The following is a 24,364-nucleotide window of genomic DNA, read 5'->3' as shown; positions in this document are numbered from 1 at the left end:
CGAGTAAATCCTATCCTCAATAATTTCCCTATCACTGGAGGAAAGCGCACTGATGCACATTTTCCTGGATTATCCCTGTTGCCCTGTTTGAAGAAAGGAAGAACAATGAATTATCTCCAATCCTTTGGGACCTCGCATATGAATAAAAAAGATACCAGGATTATTGTTAAGGCACCTACAGTCTTCCCTCTTGGTCCCTTGCCACCCTCAGATTCCATCAGGCATTGGGGATATATCCACTTAAACACTTTTCCAGGAGATCCAATATTTCTTCCTTCTTAATATTAATATGTCTTGAAATTACAAAATCCACCACCCCCCCCCACCTCATTCTCACAATCATCCATGTCCTTCTCCCTGCTGAATACCAATGCAAAGTACTAATCAAAAACTTCACCCATTTCCTCTGGTTTCACACACAAATGTTCTCCTTTCTCCTCTAACAGATATACCCTTTCCCTAGCTACCCTCTTACTCCTAATAGTTAATGCCTGGGATTCTCCCTAATCCAATTTACCAAGGACATTCTATATCCCCTTTCAGCCCTACTAATTCCTTGTGTAAATACATATATATCTAAAGATTAAATGGCCTGCAACATACTTGATTCTTTGCACACTTAGTATAATCTCAAATTGTCACATAATAGTGACACAGGATTTCCCACCCCCTCCCATGGAACAAGATCAAAACTCCTGCCCTTTCAAGAGACAATAACAAATGTTAAACTCCAAGTTCCAAAACATAAGTTTACCCCACTACTAAATGTTCACCATGATCCTTTGATCCTACACGTTGAACGTACCAAGTTTAGAAAATAGATCTGAAATCTCATTTACCATCAATTAATTATTTTAGTTATCACTTCACTTCATCATGTACTATGTGAGAGAGGGTGTGCTGTCAATGGAGGCAGTGGATGCAGTTTTAGGGGTACAGAGACATATGGTTCTGGTGCAGGTCAATGTGAGTACTGCATTTTCGCTCCTATAATGTGCACATGTATATAATGCACAGAAAATCATAAATTGTGTAAAAATATTTTTGCATAACATGCACAACCATATACCGCGCGGATGTAGTATTCTAAATTCCGACTGGCAAAAGCAATTTGTATTTAAATAGGACACAAGACAAAGCACATACCAGATACTGATCTGCCACAGTTAATCTCCTGCAATAAACACCCAATCAACTTCCCCCCAGATGTTTCAATCGCCCATTATATAGATGACATCCTGCTGCCACGCATTAACAAGCTTTGGAGAGGAATCAATTAAATAGATCAAATACAGGCTTCAGTTAGGCAGGATTTTAATGCTAATGTTTCAAATCAGAGGAACTTGATATGTTAATCTCCTCCCTCAGGTGCAGTGCCCTCGCCAGAATGTCCTGTTTAGAGGAAGGGCATGGCATTCAGTACAAAGAGATATTACCAAGATCAAAATTTCCCACTCCCACTATAAATTGTGCCCATTCTTTCATTTCCGCTATTACATTCTCACGCTCGCTATAATATTCCCACACTTGCTATAAATTGCGTATTTTCCACGGCCGCTATTAATTGTGTGAGTTCTTTCAATACTGCTATTATATTCCCACTCGCTAATATTCCCACGCTCACTAGAAATTGCTGGTTTGACTTTTCCACGCCTGCTATTAATTGTGCCCACTCTTTCAACATGTAAAAATATTCTCATACTTCTTTGGCTTGGCTTCGCGGACGAAGATTTATGGAGGGGGTAAATGTCCACGTCAGCTGCAGGCTCATTTGTGGCTGACAAGTCCGATGCGGGACAGGCAGACACAGTTGCAGCGGTTGCAGGGGAAAATTGGTGGGTTGGGGTTGGGTTTTTCCTCCTTTGTCTTTTGTCAGTGAGGTGGGCTCTGCGGTCTTCTTCCAAGGAGATTGCTGCCCGCCGAACTGTGAGGCGCCAAGATGCACAGTTGGAGGCGATATCAGCCCACTGGCGGTGGTCAATGTGGCAGGCACCAAGAGATTTCTTTAGGCAGTCCTTGTACCTCTTCTTTGGTACACCTCTGTCATGGTGGCCAGTGGAGAGCTCGCCATATAACACCATCTTGGGAAGGCGATGGTCCTCCATTCTGGAGACGTGTCCCAAACAGCGCAGCTGGATCTTCAGCAGCGTGGACTCGATGCTGTCGGCCTCTGCCATCTCGAGTACTTCGATGTTAGGGATGTTAACGTGTGAGGGATACCTGGTTTGTAACATGCATGGTATATGCATAAAAATACAGTAGGCAGAATAAATAATTCAGCATAGACTGTGGTGTAGTGTTCTTTGGATCTAACTTTCATTTCGATTTTCATGCTCTTTAAAATATTGGTATGGTTTATAAAGCACTTCCCTCGCTCATGCATCCATCATCTTTCTCAGAGGTCAGATGAACAATTCAAGCGATGTGACCACTGGGAAGATACTGATTTGAACATTTACCCATTTTTCAGTGGTTTCAATCAAATGATGGCATGGGTCTTTGTGAATTTATTTCTTTCCATACCTATAGGAACTGAAACTAAATGAGTTAGGCCAAACTTGAGTTCTGTTATCGATCCTGCAACCTTGGTGGCTTAGTAAGTACAGCACAACACCTGATTATGTATTTACAACAAATTATCAAGATGTCATCAAACGTTGGTGGTGGGATTAGCTACCGCTTCATTTTCTAAAGACAACAGCGGGAGCATGGAATAGATAATAATCCCGTTAGAGAAAAATATTAACTATTGTGAATGTGTTCTCACCATGGAGTGCATGAACTCCCCAAACATTGTCACGAGGCCTTCATCATCAGTGTCATTGTCAATCTTTATAGCCACGTTGAGGATATGAATCGGTTCATCTCTCAGACTCTGCAAATTTGCAAGAGACACAGATTTAGACACTGCTGTGGATTAACAAAATTCTCAAAGTCTCAGTGTCACAGAAAGTGCATTTCAAGCGCCCATTATAATTGAAATGATTGCATCACTGATTCTTTCTGATATGGGGAGTCTTTTGTGGATTCAAACTTCTGGATTTTTGAACACAACTCATTGACAAACCCCAAACTGCTGCTTGGCATGTATAAAACTGAGGACTTCAATCCCAAAAATCAGGGAAATAATGAGCAGGATTCAAAAGAGGCCATGAAACTGGCATTGAAAAGAGTCTATGGCTCATGTGTCATTTAACTAATTTGGAGAATCTTTGGCTTTATGCAATGAAAAATAAATCACACATTGAAAGTACCAAATGCCTGTGGAGAATAAATGCCTGGCACAAAATTTAAGTCACATGAACAGTGGTAGGAGCTTCAGCTGCTCGAAACTTTCAGACGTGCAGTGCAGCTAGGAAAAGCTTTCAATTTATTTCAACAACAAGCAATTAGATTTTAAATGTACCCAGTGATTTCAGAAGATTTTCCTTTGTGCTTCTTCATGAGAACTTTCAAGGAAACTCATATTTACCCACCAATTTCGACATGACCAATATGAAGTAATCACCAAAATTAGTCAGTTGTTCTTATTCTTCAATGTCCTTTGTATATAAATCTCCGACCCCATTTTTGTTTCATTGCAGGACACTTCCTATCCAGGTGATAAAGTTTACAAACTAAGGCTCAAGTTCAAAATCACACCATTCAGACTAAAACTTTCCCGGGAATGAATGTGGGAAGGGTTGGAAGAAGTGGAAAGCTATTAGGGGTTTACAAATTGGATTGACACATGAGTTTAACCTGCCAATTTGGCAGGTTGTTTGTGTACAGGCCAATTGGTGGGTAGATTTTTTTAAAAACTGCATGGGTAGGTAAATCACCTCAGGTGTGTACACACACCATGTAGCTGCTGCTAGTCAATTTGTAAGCTATCGATGGCTGGCTGGGTAGAAAATGACATCAGCACTTGTGTGCAAAGGCTGTCTTCCTTATCCATAATTCCCCCCCCCCCCCCCACCTCCACCAGAGTGATTTCAGCAGCATGGGGGAATATGGGTAATAAGGACAGCCATTGCTCTTGCCCCAACTGCACTCCCCTGACAGGACACTCCACTCCCTGCTTGCCAGACAGCATCCTCCCACACCTCGAACCCAACACCACGTTCCTACCCCGGCCCACCCCAATTCCACGCCCGCCCTGGACACTTATCTTTTGGAGGGCAACAAAGGTAATTCCCTGCGGGGCCTCTGGCAACAAGGTGAGTGCGTGACATGTTACTCACCACGTCAACGAAGGGGCGGGAGTGTCCTTAAATTAACCAGTCGCCATTCGACCGAGCAAGTTAGTGTATAAGGGGCTGCAGGAGCCCACTAGACGAGTAGGATACACAGGTCCTGAGCAACCCAAGTTTGTAAACGCCTATTGATTTTTGGGCTATGCATTTGCACCAGCCATTCCTAAGTCAAGAACATGACAAGTATTTTCTCACGTAGAGGATATTTGATGTGGTTTTGAAGGAAATTTATTCATGAAGGTGATGGATGTCAGAAATGGAAAATGAAAGTTTTCTCCTTTTGAGCACAGTTCCTGGACGAAGCATTCAGGTCAATTATGTGAAATGCAGTGCACAATGGAGTCCTCTTTCTAATCTCCCCAAATTATTTGTCACAGCAAAGGATCTTCTGCTACATCACTATTGGTTTTCCACTTCTAGAACATTAAACAGTCTTTATGAGCAAATTAACTTACTTAAGACTAATTAATGTCAAATAACTAGCTCCTGGGTTATAGTATGTACTAAAATTTGGAAACACTCTTCCCCACCCCCACTCCCACAGTAAATCTTGCTATCCCGGGGTAAACACTAGCGAAGATGCATTTAAGGTGGTGGGGAAGTTTAAGGGAGATGTGCAGAGCAATTTTTTAAATAAACAAGAGTGATGGATGGTTAGGAGCAGTGGAGAAAGTAGAAAGAATAGAAGCACTTGAAGGCTTCTAAACAGATGCACAAATATGAAGGAATGGAGGGATATCTATCACATTCAAGGAGGAGAATCTGTTTGGACATCTGGGTTGTGTGTTTTTATTTAGCAGTACAATTGTCAAACTCTGCACTTGTTGGTCAAAACAAATAAAGACTCATTTACCTACTGATATTCTGCTTCTAGATATTGAAAGTAAGATGCAAAGTTTTTTAAAAAAATCCTTATTCTGCTGAAACAAGGGACTGTCAGGGACATGTTATTCAATAGTTTGTTTATTCTCGTCACTGGTCTAAGAACTTACAATATAATGTGAGTACTCAGAATTGATTGGTCAATTAAATGATAATTCATGTACTGTATTCCATGGCTCTGGAAATTACCTTGCTGTCATCTTCATCATAAAGGGAGGCATGCCCTGATTCAGGAAAGGTTGGGCTTGCAGGTGGCGAGTCAGAGAAGCAGCTTGTCACATCCTGAAAGTTTCTGAAAATACAGGAGATAGAGGAGTTTTCCTCCAAATGTTCCAAAGTTCAAAATTCAAACCAGGCCAATATCAAGTTAACACACAAGAATACTTGGTCCACAGTCTTGTGTGAACTGAGTCATAGCCTTCAGTGATGTCAGTGCTGACACCAGTTCGGATTTGTTGTTTGTCACAGACCCTGCCCTTGACCCATGCGGCCTGTGACTTCACATACTGTACATGGCCTAGGTCTTTGTCACATTGAGCATGAACACGTGCTATTAGAAAATTACAGTACATATCGGAGCTCAAATTATAACAAACCAGCAACTCAATATCTGGATAGCTCATCAATATTGTCTGGAACTTTAAAATGTGATGGGGTCCTTGATGATTTCATTCCTTATGTTTAAAAAACCATGAGTAGCTGAGAACCCTGATTAAGAACTAACTTATTCCTCCACATTGCTTAAAGAAGCATAGTGAGAATGGACAGTGGAGCAAGATTTGATTCACTGCTTTTATGTCAATCAAAAGAAGAAATGCAGGTTATTCCTATAGTTTAGTCATCTCCCCATTTGGCCAGTTGAAATTGGTTCCAGTGCAGTGAGATAAGTAATCAAACAGTGATTCAAAACAAGAGTCCTTCTTGTAATACATTGTCAATTGAAAGCAGGCAACTCATACCTGCAGATTATTCATGTGATTCAAGCACCAAATTTTTTATCTGGTCTTAATAATCTCATCACTTCAATCCTACTGAGTTCATTGCAGACTGGAAAGTCTAAGAGTTGAAGCATTAGGAATAATCATACCTGACAAAATCTTCAAAGGTACGAAAAGCGACCATTGCTCCCATTCTCTGACAAGGTGGAGTGAAAGCTGTGTCAAGTAGAACATCACTCACACTGGCGACATGGAACATCCCATAATGGTTCAAGTTTGAGGAGAAAGACATTCTTGATTGTAATATAAAGATGAATAATTAGAAACATGGGAGAGCAATTCATTGTAGTGTTACAGAAAGAACCCCTATGGTCCCATTAGTGCAATAACACTTATGAGATTAAACCATATTATACAATATTAATAAATGTATAAATCCATATAAATGAAATGGCATGTCAGTTAATAATGAATAGGGCACAAGGGAATTCTGTAAGATTCATCGATGATTTTTTAAAACTATATTACAAGCCTGTTCCTTCACCTATTTGGAAGAATTTATACAAGCAAACTAAAAGCTAAAATTCTAAAGGCTTATTGTTCAAATGAGAATTCCAAATCAGTAAAATTGATGTTTTCCTCAGGTCTTTTCATTTCCCCCATAGTGCACTTCATACAATTTCTCCTTTCTCTAACTCACCACCATACCTGAACCAAGAACCACAAGATATGATGATGGGGTCCACCATCATCAGCTCACAGAATGAATTGTTCATGAGAAGAAAATATGAGGGAATGAAGCAGAAGATTAAAGGAACAATGGAAGGAAAAGGTTAAAAACCAGCAAAAATATTGGAGAGAAGAAAGGGAAGTGTGCCACCTGAGTTGACTGTATTAACCACTGTCAATAAGGACATTGACTTTTCCATCTGAAGTCTCTGCTCTGACGAAGAGTCTTCCAGTGAAACATTAACTTTGTTTCTCTTTCTAATCTGTTGAATGCTTCCAGCATTTTTAGCTTGATTTTCATTTAGCATGGAGTTTCAATTTGGGAATACCGATTTGCAAGTGTTTTGGATAGTCTCAGATTTGTGTGTTCATAGTCAATTTTGAAAGTCTCATCACTGTTATCAATCACTCAAAATTTCAGAATTAAGCCATCCTGAAATTCCTCAATTGTCTTAAGCACCTCAAGCATCCTTTCCCAGTTCCAAAATACTGCTCCAAATTCAGAATATACCATCCACTCCTTAATTCAGGCCCAAGAGCCTTCACCTCTAATCACTTCTTCGTGTTGTTTTTAATCTTATCCATTGCATTTCCTTCATCTATTATTTTCTCAAAGCAAACTATTTTACTGCAGGGCATTTGTAATGAGCAGTTTTGAAATGTCTTATTTATTACTGAAATGTGAATATAATATCTATTAATTATTCGTAAATGAAAACCAACTACCATAACAAGTATCACTCTTTTTTGTTTGAAACATCCATTGCCTTTGAAGAGGGCAGACTGGAACCAGCACATCCATCGCCTTTGAAGAGGGCAGACTGGAACCAGCACATCCTTACCAACTTCTTCCTCGACCTGCTGCCACCATTTTCACTGTATTTCCAACAAGTCTTCACTGAGCCAAAATTGCACACAGCTAAAATCATCATCCAACACACAATCAAATACCTCTACCAATTGCTCTGATCTCACCCTGGCTGCTCTATCCCAGTCAGTCCAGGAATATTGACGAGTTTCTCCAGTAAAACTCAGCTCTTAACACCGCCCTATACATCTTGTTCCACTGTCAATATCTTGAATCATATTTCTAGTAACAAAATCAGTGGCCTCTTTGTTAACGTCAACACTTGCACCAACACATGACCTACAAGTATTGTGCCTTTAACTATATGTAGGCTCACACTCCCACCCTCCTCCCTCCACAAAACTATGCAAGGGACAAGCGTGTCTGAGAACAGAGAACCAAGACATACAAATTACAAGTCAATTGTGTTAGTAACATTAAGCACAAATGTGACAACTTGGTTGACTATCTTAACCAATAAAAAGGAATTCCCAGTTTTTCCTGAGCTCTCAGGGAAGTTTCAAACTTCTTGAAGGAGGCAAATAGATGAATAATATATCACATCAAAACACTAACACAATGGATGGGGTTGACAGGCTCAAACTAGGCCAACTTCTTTCTCTCTGTTTATTAATGACTTGAAAGGACTTTTACCACTGATATCTTACTAACCACGTGGTTCAGACCTCAAAGGCAATGACACTGGGGCCTCATTTCTGTGAGGGGTGCTGGACAAAGAGCCGACTCTCTGACTTCTTATGGTAGACAAAGTTAAATAATTTCATGTATGCTACATTCTAAATGTAGCATTACGTGACGTTGGAACAGGAATTTATTGTCCAGTTAGATCCAATCTATGATGATGGTCTGTATTTGGAGAATGTTTTGCATATTTTTTTCTGGATTTTTTAAAGTAACAAGGGACAGGGTGTTTCCCAGCACAATAAAACACTTGCTGAACAGGAGTGCAGCGTTGTCTCCGCTCCATCCTCAACATTCATCGGAGCGACTTCATCACCAACATCGAAGTACTCGAGATGGCAGAGGCCAACAATATCGAATCCACGCTGCTGAAGATCCAACTGCGCTGGGTAGGTCACATCTCCAGAATGGAGGACCATCGCCTTCCCAAGATCGTGTTATATGGCGAGCTCTCCACTGGCCACCGAGACAGAGGTGCACCAAAGAGGTACACCAAAGAAGAGGTACAAGGACTGCCTAAAGAAGTCTCTTGGTGCCTGCCCCATTGACCACCGCCAGTGGGCTGATATCGCCTCAAACCGTGCATCTTGGCGCCTCACCGTTCGGCGGGCAGCAACCTCCTTTGAAGAAGACCGCAGAGCCCACCTCACTGACAAAAGACAAAGGAGGAAAAACCCAACACCCAACCCACCAATTTTCCCTTGCAACCGCTGCAACCGTGTCTGCCTGTCCCGCATCGGACTTGTCAGCCACAAACGAGCCTGCAGCTGTCGTGGACATTACCCCTCCATAAATCTTCATCCGTGAAGCCAAGTCAAAGAAAAAGAAGAAAACACTTGCACAGGTAAAATTGATTCAATGTTCTATGCTACACCATAAAAAACACAAGAATTCCCCACTCTGCTTGATCAAGAACAGCATTACACTTTTAAATTGGAGCAGCATACAATGAAGTAGATCAGTCTCTCAAATTGCACTAGAATGAATGTGATAACATTTTCACACAGTTCAGATGTAATTTCTTTTCCTCATCTCCAGTCCCTTGGACCCAACTCAAACTGAGATATAACTCCTCAGGAGTCATCCCTTATTTGATACAGTGCAGTTCCTCGCATTATTTATTCATCTTTTGGTATTTGGGAATCACAGTATGCAAGCCTGGTCTAGAAGTACCTGCAGGCTAGATGACAATGAAAGTCTTCTCCCAATATTTTCAATATTCCCATGTTTCTAGGATGTCCAAGTTCAGAACAAGTCAAAATATCTGGCTCAAGTTTGCTTTAACTGCTAGCAGTTCCTTATGATTTCAGAATCTGGACCAGGAGATTTTCAGACCAGTAATTCTACAGAATAGCTTTGTGTTCCTATGATGGCCCAGGGCACAACTTCCTATTCCTGAGGGGTTTCAGAATTTTTTTTTAAAAAAATGAAACACCTTGTTCTTTTTTATGTTAAAGTTCACAAAGGCAGGCTTTGCTGACACCTGATGATCAACCATCAATAAAGCAATCCAATGCTGAAACTGTAAAGTTCCTTATGCAGATAATCATATCCAGTTCACCAAGTTGTACTTACACTGGAGTTAATGAGACAAAAAAAAAACTTTGTTCCACTCTCCAGGGTGAACCAGTCGATTATCTGTTCAAGTACAAGGAAGTTCAGTGGGTTTTCTAATTGGGGAAAGCAGGCAATATATAATTCAGTTTTATTCATGGCTGATCAAGTTGGTATCTATTTTTAATTAGAAATTTGAAAATGGTTATATTTTTGACCACAAAGTAAAGGATGCCGAAATATGAATCATAGCAGGAGGGAGACTCAGCTTTCAACTTGCATTAATACTAACCCTGGTTCACAGTCAAACATTTGAAATAATATATTTTCTCTTGAGACTTGGGGACAATCGGACAATTACGAACTGTTTTACAATCCCTGATGTTAACAATAATTCAGTGTGGTTCTGTGTAACAAATCAGCCATTTCAAATTAATACCCTGGCTCTACTTAAAGAGTAAACAAGAGCAGGTCCATGACTAAATTATTTTCTGTTTCAGGCCAAGAAGAAAATGCTTCGCTGCATACATTCAAGCTCAATATTTTTTTCCCCAAAGAAAATTTAAAAATCAATGCTCTTTTTACTGCTGTGTTTCACAATAGATGTAATTAGATTTACAGGTAGTTCCAGGCTCTGTCCCTGAGATTACAGAAACACCGGTGATGGGAGAGCAGATGTGGTGAAAGTGGCCCCCAAATGGCTTCAGATTCAAGAGAGTGTGTCTGCTTAGGTCTGCTCAGCTCAACCCAGAGATGTGCATCTCAGGTGGGAGGGGAAAGAGTGCCCCATTCCCACTTAGCAGAAGATGCTTGCCGCCCCACAGGAGTAGGCAAATCCAGCCCATCCACGGCGCAAGTCTCCCAAGCACATGCTCATATGTATTGGGTGCCCATAAGGCATTCCTAAACCAGGGAGGACCTATATCGACAATTTTAATATTGCGCTCTCTGTAGGTAACTTGACACTTCACCCTCACTTGGCTGCTAGGAATATACCTCTTCCCCCTAAGAGAAGTTTACTCATTCAAATAATGAGGAGCAGATTAATTATAACAGCTAATTTTAAATTGGGGATCTGAGAAAACAGTCACATTGCTTGCATTAGAATCACTAGAAGGCAAAACCTTTCCTAATGGCACCTACAATGTACAACAAGTTGGTAGAATGTAGACAGACAATGGACAATTTCTCATTCCATCTGAGCTATCTTCTGAAGAGTGACAGGAGTTCAAATTCCCTCCTTTTCCATATCAAAGAGCCTGAAACTCAAGTCACTGGTAAGAAAGCACCAAGATGCAGAATATAACCAGTTAAGTCAGCAAGAAAAAGGAACTGGATCACTGATCTGTGGCAGTTGGTTTTGTCATCATTTTTCTCCCCATGAACAGTCGGGACAAAAAGACCATGGGGCACAAGTACACAATTCCTTGAAAGAGACAGCACACTTCGAAGAAACTGTATTGCATGCTTGTCTTAGTTGGTCAAGGCCCTGAGCCCATCTATGGGAACCTTGTGTTACAGCTCTACAATTGTTAGTTAAGCTTTGGTTGCCACACTGCAGAAAAGATGCGATTAAGATGGACAACATGAAGAAAGGATGCACAAGGATGTTGCCTAGATTAGAGGGTTTAGAGGCAAATAGATTGGAAGTGGGATTGATTTCAGACACGACGGTCAGCCAAAGGGTCTGTTTCTATTCTGTATAGCTCTCCAACTATGATTCAGTGGAGGACTTATTTTGAAAATGTCCAATCCAATATTAATTTCTGCAATAACTAGACATTTTTTTGAAAATTTTTCAGAAAGGAAATGCAGATTTTACTTTGTAACTTTTCAAATAAAATTTGCTTTGGAGTCTGACAACATGATGGACACAGCAACATGCATTGTATAGCATAGTTTCAATACATGTTTGTATCTAATAGAATGGCCCAAGTAGCAGACCAGACCAATGAACATGATTGTGTCTTGGTCACAAATTCAAATAGTATAAGCTCTATTCAAGTTTACATTCAGTAGCCAAGTGGCACGAGGAAAGTGGAGATGGATTTTCTGAAAGACACATTTGAGCACCAGCTACATTTTTCATCATTTGAATAATCAATCAGAAATGCCCAATAAATCCTGGAGATCACAAAGGAAATGGCAACAAGAGCTGCAGGAAGTCAGTGCACAAATCAATGAATGAACATGGCAAAAATGAAAATATAAATGGAATAATAACCATAATAAGATATTTCCCACATCAACAGATGAAACTTCCTTTCCCTATTTAGGTTAGTAAGTCCAGCACAAATTATGTGAAATTAACTGCATTTTTTATAAATTATATGAAATCAAATTATTGTACGGTACCTGTTAAGCGTGGGGATGTTCCCCCTGTAATCAAACAATTATCAATTGATTAGTGAAGATTAACAGTGGGTTGTCATCATTTATCAAATTATCAAGTTCATTATCAGTAGGGATCAGATTCTGAATTGATAAAGCACCAGTTTTAAACACAATTTTAGCAACTGTATTTGTGACATAACTTGTTTCAAAGAGGTTCTTATTCACAACTGATGAGTCTTCCTGCTGTTCAGCATCTTTGACCAAGCCATTGATTACCTGCCTTGGCATTCTTCACTGGCTCAGCATTAAATTCCTTGTACGTCAACACTCCCATAAAGTGTCTGTACTTTTTTGTTACATTGAAATTACAAATACAAGTTAAGGCTGATGGTACAAAAGTAAACTTTCAGCAAAAGTCAAAAGATTCTCCCAAAAAAAAACATTTTAATCTTTTTTAATTATTACAGTTGATATGACAAAAGTGGAAGAACAAAAATCCATTGTATAACTTTTCTTATTGACCCTTGTGAGCTGTGTATACAACCTTTGGCCACATGGTCCACCTCAAAAGCAGTGAAAAGTCTGGAGACCATCGTACAAGCAACTCTATAAATGAGTATTTAAAATGAAGCAACTAATGTTTATAGAATGTAGTTCCTTTATGCGATAAACTTTAGTTCAGCTATTCTGGCTCTGCACTTGCATAGCAGCTCAAGCTTCATTCCCAAGTACTCTTTTCAGTAAAAATCTTCCTACTGTGCCTGGGATAAGATTCTTTTTATTAATATACATTTACAATTTTTCCACAAACTAGAGACAAACTCCACAATGAGGCAAACTGAATCACCTTGGAATTTATGTGATTTATATAATACAGTACAAATAGCTTTCTGGAACAAGATCTCAAACTGTTCTCCCAAATGTTGGACATGCAAAAACAGGCTACAACACCCTCCAATTATGATTGAACTTCATACACATGCAATCAAAAATTCTCTTAGCCTTTACCATCAGCTTAGAACATTTCATTTCATTTTTATTTTCACAGCATTCCAGTCTTTGCATCTGAAACATTTCATCTAACAGAAGTGGCTCTCATTCCTTCAAGATTTCCATGTTGGGGGGTGGGGGGGAACTAAAACACAAGTAAGACGCATGCTAACGGTGGGATTTAAATCAAGTCATGATTTGGTGCCAGCGCAGGCTACATTTTTATAAATCAGAAGGCAAAACATAATAAGGTGAGAATTGATGCATTTCGTTTATGTAAACCTTACTGCCATTAACATTTAAAGTGATACTGTTGCATTGGGCATGCTCCAGCAAAACAAATTACACCACACATTTTTCTCTAGATTCCAGCCACATAACAGATTTACACAGTTAGCACTCATTGGTAAACATATATATTCTGCTGGGTTCTTTTTTTTCCTCTGCAGAACAGGTTAAAGAGTCTTTCAACACTGTTACAATATTTATTTGTCTTCTGTCCCGTTAGCTCAATAGGAGGATGGAATTATGAAAATTCTAATTGGTGACACCATATATGATGAAAAAGAAGAAAAAGAAGAAAAACAGTTTTCCCTAATTGCGATTGTTCCTCATCTCCTTTGTCCACAAATAAAGAATGACCACTTAATGAGATGACATGGTTGGCTGTGTGGCTGTGGAGGTTGTGGGAACACTGGAGGAGAAGCCATGACTCTGGTAGAGCGAATCTTTGTCTGCCTTACGGTAAATTAAAGGAAATTTTGTGTAACATCACATTTTCAATTTTAGAATCTGAGAATCACAAGGGCAGCAAATGCTGACATTTTGAGCAAACAATGAGAAGCTGGAGGGACTCAGTTGATCAGACAGCATCAGCGGAGACAAACAGACATGTCAACATCTCAAAACATTGATTCCAATTTTCTCCATAGATGCTGCCTGATTTACTGGGTCTTCACTGTTTGCTACATAATAACATTTTCCAGTTCAAGTCAGTGTATGGGGGAGACCAAGAGAGCAGTGTTAAATAAGAGGTAACATGCAGTATGTCAGTATCAGCGCTGCACAATTGCTCAGCAAAAGGCGGTGTAAAGTACTCCTTCTGTTGATCAAATCAAGTCACCTTTATTTATTGTTCATAAAATGTTTGCATGGTAAAGACGAGATATCGTTTCTCCAGGACCATGAAGCATATTTACATAAATATAAGTTTGAATAGAAGTTAAACACATTAAAATATTTGGCCAGTGTTACTCATCTAGTCTTGACACAGCAATTGAAGAAGGCAACGGGAAACCATTTCAGTATTTTTTTTTCCCTTGTATAATCATGAACTCAATATCGACTACATCAGCTCAAAGATGGAGCCTTCACCAAAGAAAAACAGGGGAGGCCACAACTACAATTCAGAGAATCAAAGATCGTGATGGATGGAGAGACATGATTGCCCATGCCAAATGGCAAGACACCCGAAGGAATGAACATGCAGTAAACACATCCCTATTAAACAAGAGACAAATAACCAGAGATATACAGACCTGTATGTAACATATTAAAGCAACAAAATTTAGTACAGGAAAGTAACCACAAAGGCTTTTTGTTATATACCAGCGATGCAGGTGCTTTACCAATTTCAGGCAAACCAGTAGCTTCCCTATATGACCCATGTGTGGGTGCCACATCACTGCAAGTGTGAAAAGTGAAAGGCTGAAGATAAGTATGGAAAATGAAATGCTCTCATTTGGAAGTTGAACCAAAATCAAAATGAATTGGAATTGACACTTTCTCCTTTCCTGCATTAACTAGACTGCAAATGTTTATGCCAATACACAGATCTAGTTCTGCACAGTTACTGAACAGAGTTTTAACGCAAGAAAAATATAATAAATAATTGCCTTCAAATGCAAAATTTTCTATCAAAGCAAATACATTTAAATTCAACAGGCCAAATGCAAATATGCCAAATTTATTCTGAGAGTAAAATCTGGTAGGTACTGAACAAAGATGGACCTAAATAATTAATTGCATTTTTAATGAGCGTCTTCATCAAAGATAAAGGAAAACAGTTTTTGAGGAGATTCCAGGCAAACCATGGAGGAAGATCACAAAATGGTTGCGAATCAATATCATTAAGTACTGTTGGATTCGCCAACTCTGCTGAGACTGGTCAGAAAGAAAAAGACCAGGAGGCAAAGTAGAAACAAGTATGTCAGGAATTATTCCATTTTTCTTTTGTACATCTACCTTGTACTACATTCATTTCCGAGGATGCAAATGAAGAACGTTGATCCTGATTAATTCACTGATTATTGTTTTTAATGGATCCAAAGTGCCATCTTTTGTTCAGCACCAATGTCAAAATGAATTGGCCATATTTGCTGCTGTCCAACTGCATTTGTAGATTTCATTTGATGAGATTATGGTTTGTGAATCACTCAATCCTGTCTTCCTTTGTCAAAGTCTCTCAGCAGACAAACATCAGGGAAATCATCTTACCTGTTTGGATGGGATGTCGGTAGCATGAATTGAAACTCCACAATGCAAGTTCCGTCCTGCAACTGGCGATGTTGTACACTGTTCAACTCATATGCGATGTAGGCTCTTCGAACATATACCTGCACAAAAATGATATACACATCAAACTGTCAACTAGGAGTGAAAAAAAGGCAATACACTGAACGATAAATAATTTGTCTTACTCTATCTGACATTCCCCTTTTATCCACCTGTATTCATTTACTTGCAAACACTGGTTTCTTCCCATTGCTGAAAGATCAGTGGAGAGCAGAAGGGTCAGGTGAGGGCACATTTTGGATTGAGATGAGAAGAAGGCTGAGAGTCTGAACATTCACAGTCTTTTTGAACAGAAAATTGCAATAATTACATCCAAGGCTCGAATCAATAGAATTTTTGATATGAGGAACATGTAAAATTTTGGGGATTGAGGAGGAGATTGGACAAGTCAAAGTGTCAGAGTCGATGCTGGCAAACGTTAGAGCAGGCTCAAAGGACAATTTATCTGATTCCACAATCAAAAGTTTCTAATCCAAACTCATTCATTTTCAATGGTCACTTGCAAAGTTTTTGTCAAGTGTTTTGCAGCAAGTCAGCAAGACTTGGAATTACCATATTTGATGGCATTTTTTCCCCCCCAAAAAAAATATCCTGGGGTCTGATATGCGAAATTGAGGTATCTGGTGGGCTAATGTTTACCCAGACGCCTTGGACTACCAGAACTTGTACCTAGCTTATCGGCATAATACTGTATTATTTACTCAAATATCCTCATTATTATATTACGAATTATTATTACGACAGGTTCTTTAATTAAAAAAGGAATTATTATAAAAAGTGAAGCTGGATGTTCTGAGATGACTATCTTTGTTTAGCACCCAACTCTAAAAGGTTAGGCAGTAACCATTTATGAGCTTGTATGCATGTTACTGTCAATTTATATCACATAGATCTTATTACCTTTATACTGAAACGTCTTTTAGTTTAAAAAGAAACTTGAAATTAGGGTGATAATGGTAAAACCAACAGCGAACATGCATGGCTCACTAGCATCACTGCCATCTATCATTGCACTCCGAAAATTCCTCATCTTGATCGAGAGCCATTGCCATTTTATGTATATGGTGTTTATCACAACAAGGACATCTTAGTAGAAATACAAACACATGGTGATAGCATGTGTAAGCCATCTTACCCTCAAGGTGGCTACAGGAGAAAAGCGCTTAAACGATACTATTGGATACAAACTAAAAGTGATAAACTATGCTAAGGAGCGCGGTAATAAGAGTGGCAGTGAGTGCTTTCGGGGCCACTGCCAACAGCAAAAATGAAACGAGAATGGAGAAAGCCAGAACAACAGCTAAAAAAAAGGTAAACATAACCTTAGTCGTCCAGCTGCACGTTGGCCAGAACTTGAGGAGCAGTTTAAAAACTGGGTGATAAATGAGAGGAATTCAGGGAAATGCATTTCTACTAAAATGATAATTCGGCCAGAAGATTAGGAGAAGTACAAGGGAATCAGGGTCTTGCAGGAACAGAAGGGTGGTGTTACTGGTTCATAAAAAGGCAGGGTTTATCAATGCATACAAAAACATCCATTGCACAGAAAATTCCTGCGGTTATGAAGACAACTGGAAGAGTGAAACGTCCCACCATTCCACAGGTGTGCGAGTGGGTGAAAAAATTTTGGGAAAATGTAAGAATGGAAATTATTGAGAAGGCTTTTATCTCGACTGGGAGCTTGTTTTTATAAAATGTTTTCTGCTATAACTAACTTGCTTTTGTTTTCTCTTGTAAATTGGCAGTATTATTATTAAAAAGATTTTCCTGCTGTCCTAGTTCCAGATTTTGTCCAAGTTTTTTTTCTACTATACTGTAGCCACATATTTCAATAACATAAAATATTTACCAGTAAATACACTAAAAAATTTTCATATTCCCTGCTGAAATTGGGGGTGGGGGGGCTTATATGCCTGTGTGCCTTTTATGCCATTAAATACAGTCTAACAACCATTTTTGGATATCTATCTTATAGTATCTAGAAAATCACAATTTTATTTCCTTAACAAAATTCTCAGGTATCCAGTATTAAACAACAGCGTCTGCAAACTTGCATATTTAATTACATGGAATAACACTTTATCTTCTGAATGGAATCAAATCATTTGTTGCCAAAATGTGCTAGACTTCCCTCCAGTGCAACACTTACCTCCAGTGCTGCCATTCTCACCACCCGATTACTATGATAGAAGAAATTTGGAAGAACATCAAATATGGATGTCTCCGAAAGGATGAGCTTCTGCATACAGAAAGGTACAAAGTTTCAATCATCTTGATGACAGCATTAAGTTGTGAGTTTAATAAGTCTATGCAATAATCACAGGTAAGCAATCCAATATAGATGTGCAGACCATAACAAAAAATTATTCTCAGATTTTAATACAGCCATCTCTGCATTACAGGAGGTTAGGTAATCAAAATTCACCCATATGGAATTCAGAAATCAATACAAAATAAAATTTAAATACAGAATAAAAATGTTTTATCATATATTCTTTAGCCTTGCCAGTGATATATACACAAAGTTATATCTCATTAAAGGGCAATTATCATAATTTAGCCCCATTCCATGCTTTCATGCACAGTAACTTTATAATCCCCAGAGGCATTTGTAAATACTTCAGTTACTCTTAACATTGGAGGGAAAATTGAAGCTGATGTAAAACATTCGAGATCAGTTACAGAAGAGACATCGGGGTGGGGTGGAGGGTTATCAACCATGGCTCAGTGGTAGATTCCATACCACCGAGTCCAAAAGTTTATAGTTTAAAGTCACATATTTATTGTAAACTGATCTCAAATGTTTCAACCTGCTTTATGGAAGCATAGTCATCGGGAAAAGGGCACTCTGTTTCCTACCATAAACTTAAAAGGCATTTGACCACAATTTTATGCAGCTTATTCCACTGTAATCACACCTCTTGTCAACACAGGGATAGCCAGTGCCTCCAATGGCCCAATCCATAATCTCAGAATAATTTTAAGCAGATTTCTATTAAAAATAGTAATACAGGAAGCAGCTATTATCACCTGAAGGTTCTCAATGCAGAACTGATGCCCATACATATCAATAGCAGAGAGGAAGATGGACTCCACCTGATTGTGACGCAGCTCGTAAGAGGGTAAATGTGATGCAATCAGAACCTGCGAAGAGAGGGCCACACAAAGTGAAAGCTATAAACGAATGCACGTTCAAATGAAATCTGGTGGACACTCAATTGAAATTCTTTCCATGGATTCAAAAGAACCAACTGATCAATCTCTAACAAGAACTGCATCGGGCAATTAAAAAGAGTGAAAATTGGCACAATGAACTACACTAAAAGGAAAATCTGCATTCCAGTTTTGGGAACACAAAACATGGTGATTTCAATCAAATGAGATGCTATTAAACAATTACAGTGCAATCATGGTGGGCATGTGCTAAAATATAAATGAGTGTCTTCCCAAAATAAGGCACTTAATCAAGTACCCAGCTATCACAAGGGCCTGAAACCAGGAATGTACAATTCCCATTCAAAGACGCACATCATTTTAAAGGGCTTCCAGGAAATTCCTATTCCATTTTAAGGAACTCTTTTTCCTGGAAAAGAATCTTTTGAATCTTAAGTTACCCAAATTGTCTGTTGTTCCCATCGGACCTCCAGACATCATCTCTGACCCTGATGTTACCCATCCCTTCCTAAAATCTCATCCATGTAGGTTTGATCATACTACCACCCCCCCCCCCCCATAGTTTAAAGGCACTAATAAATACAAATTGTTTCATTCTGAAATTGGTGAATTAATCAGAATGTATAGGTCTGAAGAAAAGTCATGTAACTACTCTTGTTCTCTCTCCCACAGATTCCGCTGGCTATTTCCACCAATCTTATTTCTGCTTTTTTTTTTTTAAAATGTTCTTGGGTCAGGTCAAAGTGGTTTTGCTGATGAATTATTCCAGCCAATGTTTAATCCTCAATCAACACAAACAAATTAAATGGCCATTTAGCTTATTAATGTGTGCCAACTGTATACAAGTTGAAACATTATCTGAAACGACACACAAAGTCAGCATCTTCATCTATACCTGTCGGGCACGCAGAGCCACTTTTGCATTGGTGGTTTTGCTTAGCTGTGTTAACTCAGTTAGAATGGCAATGAGCTCATCTGTTAAGGTAGGATCCCGTCCACACAACTGATCCTGAAGACAGACAAGTGTAAACAAAAATATATTAGAAATAAAAATACTTTTCCACAAAGAAATTTAAATGAAAAACTTTATCATGGAGAATTAACTGCCGCGATCAAATACACACCAAAATATTCTGTTAAGCCGTAATCCAGCTGTATACATCATTTATCCCTTTTACAGAGGTCCCACTAAATTAGTGTCAATGCCTTGTGTTTAAAGTCAGGTCAGATAAGAGCATTTTCACCGAACCAAGAAAAGCTGGTTCAGTGCGACCTTTTACAGAGAGACCCGGCATCCCCGAGCAAAAGGAGGCAGGACCTGCAGCATTACAGCGTTGCCGTTCCGGGAAGGCAGGTGTAAGCCTTTACACCGGATATTACATACCTTGCAGAGTAAGTACCAGGATGAAAATGACCCCCCATCCTGGTTTCATCACGTTCACACAAGTAAGTGAAAGGGTAAAAAGGCGGTTAATTACAGTGTAGAAGGGCCGACTGTCTCTTGATACTTGAACTCCAAGTATCTCTCCCCAACACTTCCAATTGCTCAGCAATAAAACTACAAAAAAAATTAGTTTGTGTTGTATAATCACCGTGCCCTCTTTCTCCAGTTGGAGATGGACCTGGGCTGTTTTTTTTTAATTTAAGATACTACAAATCTCACTGTCTCAGCAGGATGGTGCAGGACAGGGTGTTGGTCTGAAATCTGGGCCTGGATTCTCTACCAGTGTGCTACTTAGTGAAACAATTGGTCTTATTACCCTGAACAATTAGCACATACAATTTACCTTCAGAGCTAGTTTATTATCTCTGGTTCCTTTTAACCTTAAATACATGGCACTGAAATTATACATTCATCAAATTCCATGTTTTCATAACCCCTTAGTTCTTTCAGAATTTGTTTTCTCTGCCTTCAAGTTGATTCTTTACCAGACTGAGGCAGCACTCTGCGATATTGCATCATGAAGCCAGTGAGGAATTTTAAAAAATCGATTGCAACAGAAAGCTAACCCAACCCACTTATTATTAGGGATATTGGCTCAATGTACCTCCAGCAATGCAGCTTATTAATACTTTGAGATGCTGATCAAGACAGAGAAGCCATCAGGATGTTAGCTCAATATTCCAGTCCCCACACCAATGTCCTTGAGCCCAAAACTACAACAGGGTTCTGTTTGTCCTCATGTTCCACGCCACCACCTACCTCATTCAAAGGATTTTCCTCTGCAAGTTGGCACCTATCCAGTGTGATAGTGCGATCTTCCTACTCCTTTCAACTTTCCAAAATAACTGTTCCCACTCAGGTACTGGTTCATCCCTCCACTTCCTTCCCATTGTGCTTTCTCCGGAATTTCAACAGTTGAGATTTTAAATAATTTGCTCAATTTTAAAAAAATCTGAGAGAGTTAAAAGCCAATAAATTGATTGATGGTAATACTTCAATTAGTTTTCCTCCAAAGCCTGTCTGAAGGTGGGACCTCTGTAGAAGACCACCCAAGGTCCATTTGCCTCCTGGGTTTTGCTCCTTGTCTCTGAGACAAGGAGGTCAACACTTTTTCCCTCTATTTAGTCCAGATGCAAGCAGGAATTGCCTGTAGCGATCCTGAAGGAATGCAAGAAGCAGAAAGATCCTATCCAAAACACAGACACTTGGCCAAAAGGTGTCAGAATAAATGATTTAATGATCACAATATTTTTTTCAAAAGAGACAAAAAGCACACGACAATTAACTGTGCGCCTTCAAATGTACACAACTTCCTCATTGGAAAAGGGCTGGGTGCCAAGTCTAGACAATAGGCAAAAGAAAACAGCTTGGATGGGGATGATTGCATTTTCTTTTCTGGAAAAGTGGCAACTTTCTGAAGTTCAGTCAAAATTTCGAACTTCTTCTGGAGTGCGGGAAGGATGACAGCGATTGGTTCTTTGGTGGTTGAGACACAATGTTTAATTTCACAAATGATGGAATGGGAAACAGCCACTTTCAAAAATAAGATCAAACAAGTAAGAAAGGACAGTGAGAGGCATTAGGCAACATTGCATTGATACCCCAATCCTCCTCATTTACTGGATGCAAAAATATTATGAATATACCAGCTTCCTTTCTTCTGTAAATCAAATATTTGTGCATTGGAACATGTATATCTGTTTTTATTTCCCAAGTTAAAAACATTATGAAAAGGCATTTAATGAAGAGACCATAATAAAATTCAGTGACCAAAATAACCTGGCCCTTTCTTACAACCCTTTACAATGAAAAAAAAATCCACTTTATTTTATAAATCACACTTTAATTATTTTTCCAGGAGCTCGTCAAGGCACTCTTTTATTATCAACGTGCAAGTTTCCTTATTTTGTCCTTTGTAAAATGCCAGCAGTAGAGTCGGGCGCAGCCTGCCCTCTCACAATGTCAGTGAACAAAGCAGTCTTCCACTCTTTGAAAAGGACTAGCACCTCCATGACACCCCCATGTAATTACACACTTCAATGACTGGACTCTGAAGAAAATTGAAGGCCTGCAAAGAGAACAGCTGCCGTTTCGCTCTCCATCACCACAGAATGATTACATGAGAAATGAACAGCCCAGCTCAAAGCTACTTCAGAAATCTCAAAGGAAATACTGCTTTGTGTTAGAATAATGAGATTCTTATGGGCAAGCATTACTTAAAATCACACGAAATACTATATGGACCTATCGCTCGAGATTAGCACACTGGAAGCTGGAATTTGTGGCCATAACAAAGCTCAACTTACAATAAGCATTGTAACGAGAAGGTTCTTCTTGGTGACTTGGGCGTGAGAGAAGATGTAGTTCAGGACTGTAGTCATGTCTCCTTTATGGTCCTCTCGGAGAATAAAGACGCATTTCTCATAGTGCCCTGCCGTTTGAAAAAGATATAAAAGATAAACATCATGCCACCAGAGCAAGTGCGGATGCTATCTTTCTAGCCATGACACATTTCCTGAGAGATGTTTTCAACTTTCTTCCTGCTCTTTTATTTCACTTACAGTCAAACCTACTAAGAGGAATCTTACTATCATAGTATTGTGTTAATGTAAACCCAATTCATCAAACCTAAAGAAACTCCAGTACATCTCAAAACACTTTGGTATAACCTTCAGTCAATATTATAAAAACACATAATAAATTTACTTCATGCAGGCTATATTTTTCCAAAATAAATCTGTTTTGTTGCATATTTTGCAAATTCTGATTTCAATCATTCAAATTAAAATCCAGAACCAACCAAACTATGGAAAGCAAAAATCCATATATTTGATAACACAATTTAAAAAAAACACAATTTAACTCTTAATGCCAAGATGTATGCAATTGTAAGAGCATTTTTGACTCACCGAAAATTCAGTGGATTTACGCTTTCAACAGATGGTCTGTCTGTCTCTCCCACAAATCCATACACAACTAAATGATTTTTGAGGTGCAACACTGTAAAATGATCTCCTATTTGAATTGTCCATTCCCAGTCTGTATACAAAGTCCACACCAGCCTTCCCCTGGTCTTGAAATCATCATATAACTCTACCTTTCACAGGATTTTAGAATCCATATTCTTACCCCCACATCTCACCTTGCTCTTTAAACCCAAGTCCAACTACTTCCAACTTCACATCCTTATTTACCTCTAGAGATGGATTACAGGCCTTCGGCACAACCAGTATCCATTTCTGCCTTTGCACTTTCAGACCAATATTGAACCCCGGCATCAAAATTCGATCTCACTGTTCGATCAGACTTGACACTTACTAGATCTCCCAGTCAGGTCTACCAAAACTATTGAAAATAAAACAGACAACTTGTCTTTAATAATGAAATATAACCGCAATGTTCTTTTAGATTTTTCCATAGCTTCACCATCATAAAAGTATATGAATTCCATATTATTCTACTACCCACATGGGCCTGTGCCACCATTTTTAATTATTACAAATCTTTTTGGTCAGTTCCAGCTTGATTGCTACTATGCAAATATTTGCCACCTAGGCCAATGGTTTATGTTTTCCCCTGCAACCTCTGAAGGATAGTGGACTTCCTTTTAAAGCACTGGCACTTCTTTGACATTGTTGTGACAGACAAGAACAGCCAAGCAAGTTTTAGCAATTTTCTTAGCACAAGTAGTTTCTAACATAGCCTTGTTTAATCAAATACACAGCCAGGAAGCACGTCCACACCTCTCATTGATTACAAGATTTGAAACAACAGCCAAATAGCACTCTAACCAAGTGTGGAAGTTCAAGGGAATCGCTCTCTGAAAACAAACATTTATCTTAGTCACAGTTCACTGAGGGCTTCAACTGGTGAGGCTTACACCATTAACCAAAAGATGAATATTAAGCCAACGAATACACCACCAAGCAAAACTGCCAGAACCCAATAAAACAAAAGTAAA

At 39.0% G+C, this 24,364-nt stretch overlaps 1 protein-coding gene across 5 annotated transcripts in view; it reads right to left on the bottom strand.

Annotated features, from left to right (window-relative positions):
* acaca (acetyl-CoA carboxylase alpha) overlaps positions 1 to 24,364 on the bottom strand; it is a 266,819-nt gene that overhangs the window by 156,352 nt on the left and 86,103 nt on the right. For 4 of the 5 annotated variants that reach the window (XR_011348882.1, XR_011348881.1, XM_069911758.1 and 1 more), the window contains 9 exons: positions 22,710 to 22,834; positions 19,855 to 19,968; positions 18,816 to 18,929; positions 17,935 to 18,024; positions 15,708 to 15,826; positions 12,243 to 12,266; positions 6,205 to 6,348; positions 5,307 to 5,409; positions 2,768 to 2,875 (listed from right to left, as the gene is read on the bottom strand). Coding sequence is in view for 3 of the 5 variants with exons in the window: in XM_069911758.1 (XP_069767859.1) it covers positions 2,768 to 2,875; positions 5,307 to 5,409; positions 6,205 to 6,348; positions 12,243 to 12,266; positions 15,708 to 15,826; positions 17,935 to 18,024; positions 18,816 to 18,929; positions 19,855 to 19,968; positions 22,710 to 22,834 (941 nt within the window). In the remaining 2 variants the exon portion in view is untranslated. The remainder of the gene's footprint in view (positions 1 to 2,767; positions 2,876 to 5,306; positions 5,410 to 6,204; positions 6,349 to 12,242; positions 12,267 to 15,707; positions 15,827 to 17,934; positions 18,025 to 18,815; positions 18,930 to 19,854; positions 19,969 to 22,709; positions 22,835 to 24,364) is intronic. The other variant, XM_069911759.1, reaches the window with a different exon arrangement.

The sequence above is a fragment of the Narcine bancroftii genome, chromosome 14 (assembly GCF_036971445.1).
Source record: "Narcine bancroftii isolate sNarBan1 chromosome 14, sNarBan1.hap1, whole genome shotgun sequence".
Classification (NCBI taxonomy): domain Eukaryota; kingdom Metazoa; phylum Chordata; class Chondrichthyes; order Torpediniformes; family Narcinidae; genus Narcine; species Narcine bancroftii.
This window is presented reverse-complemented; position numbering and strand designations above follow the sequence as displayed.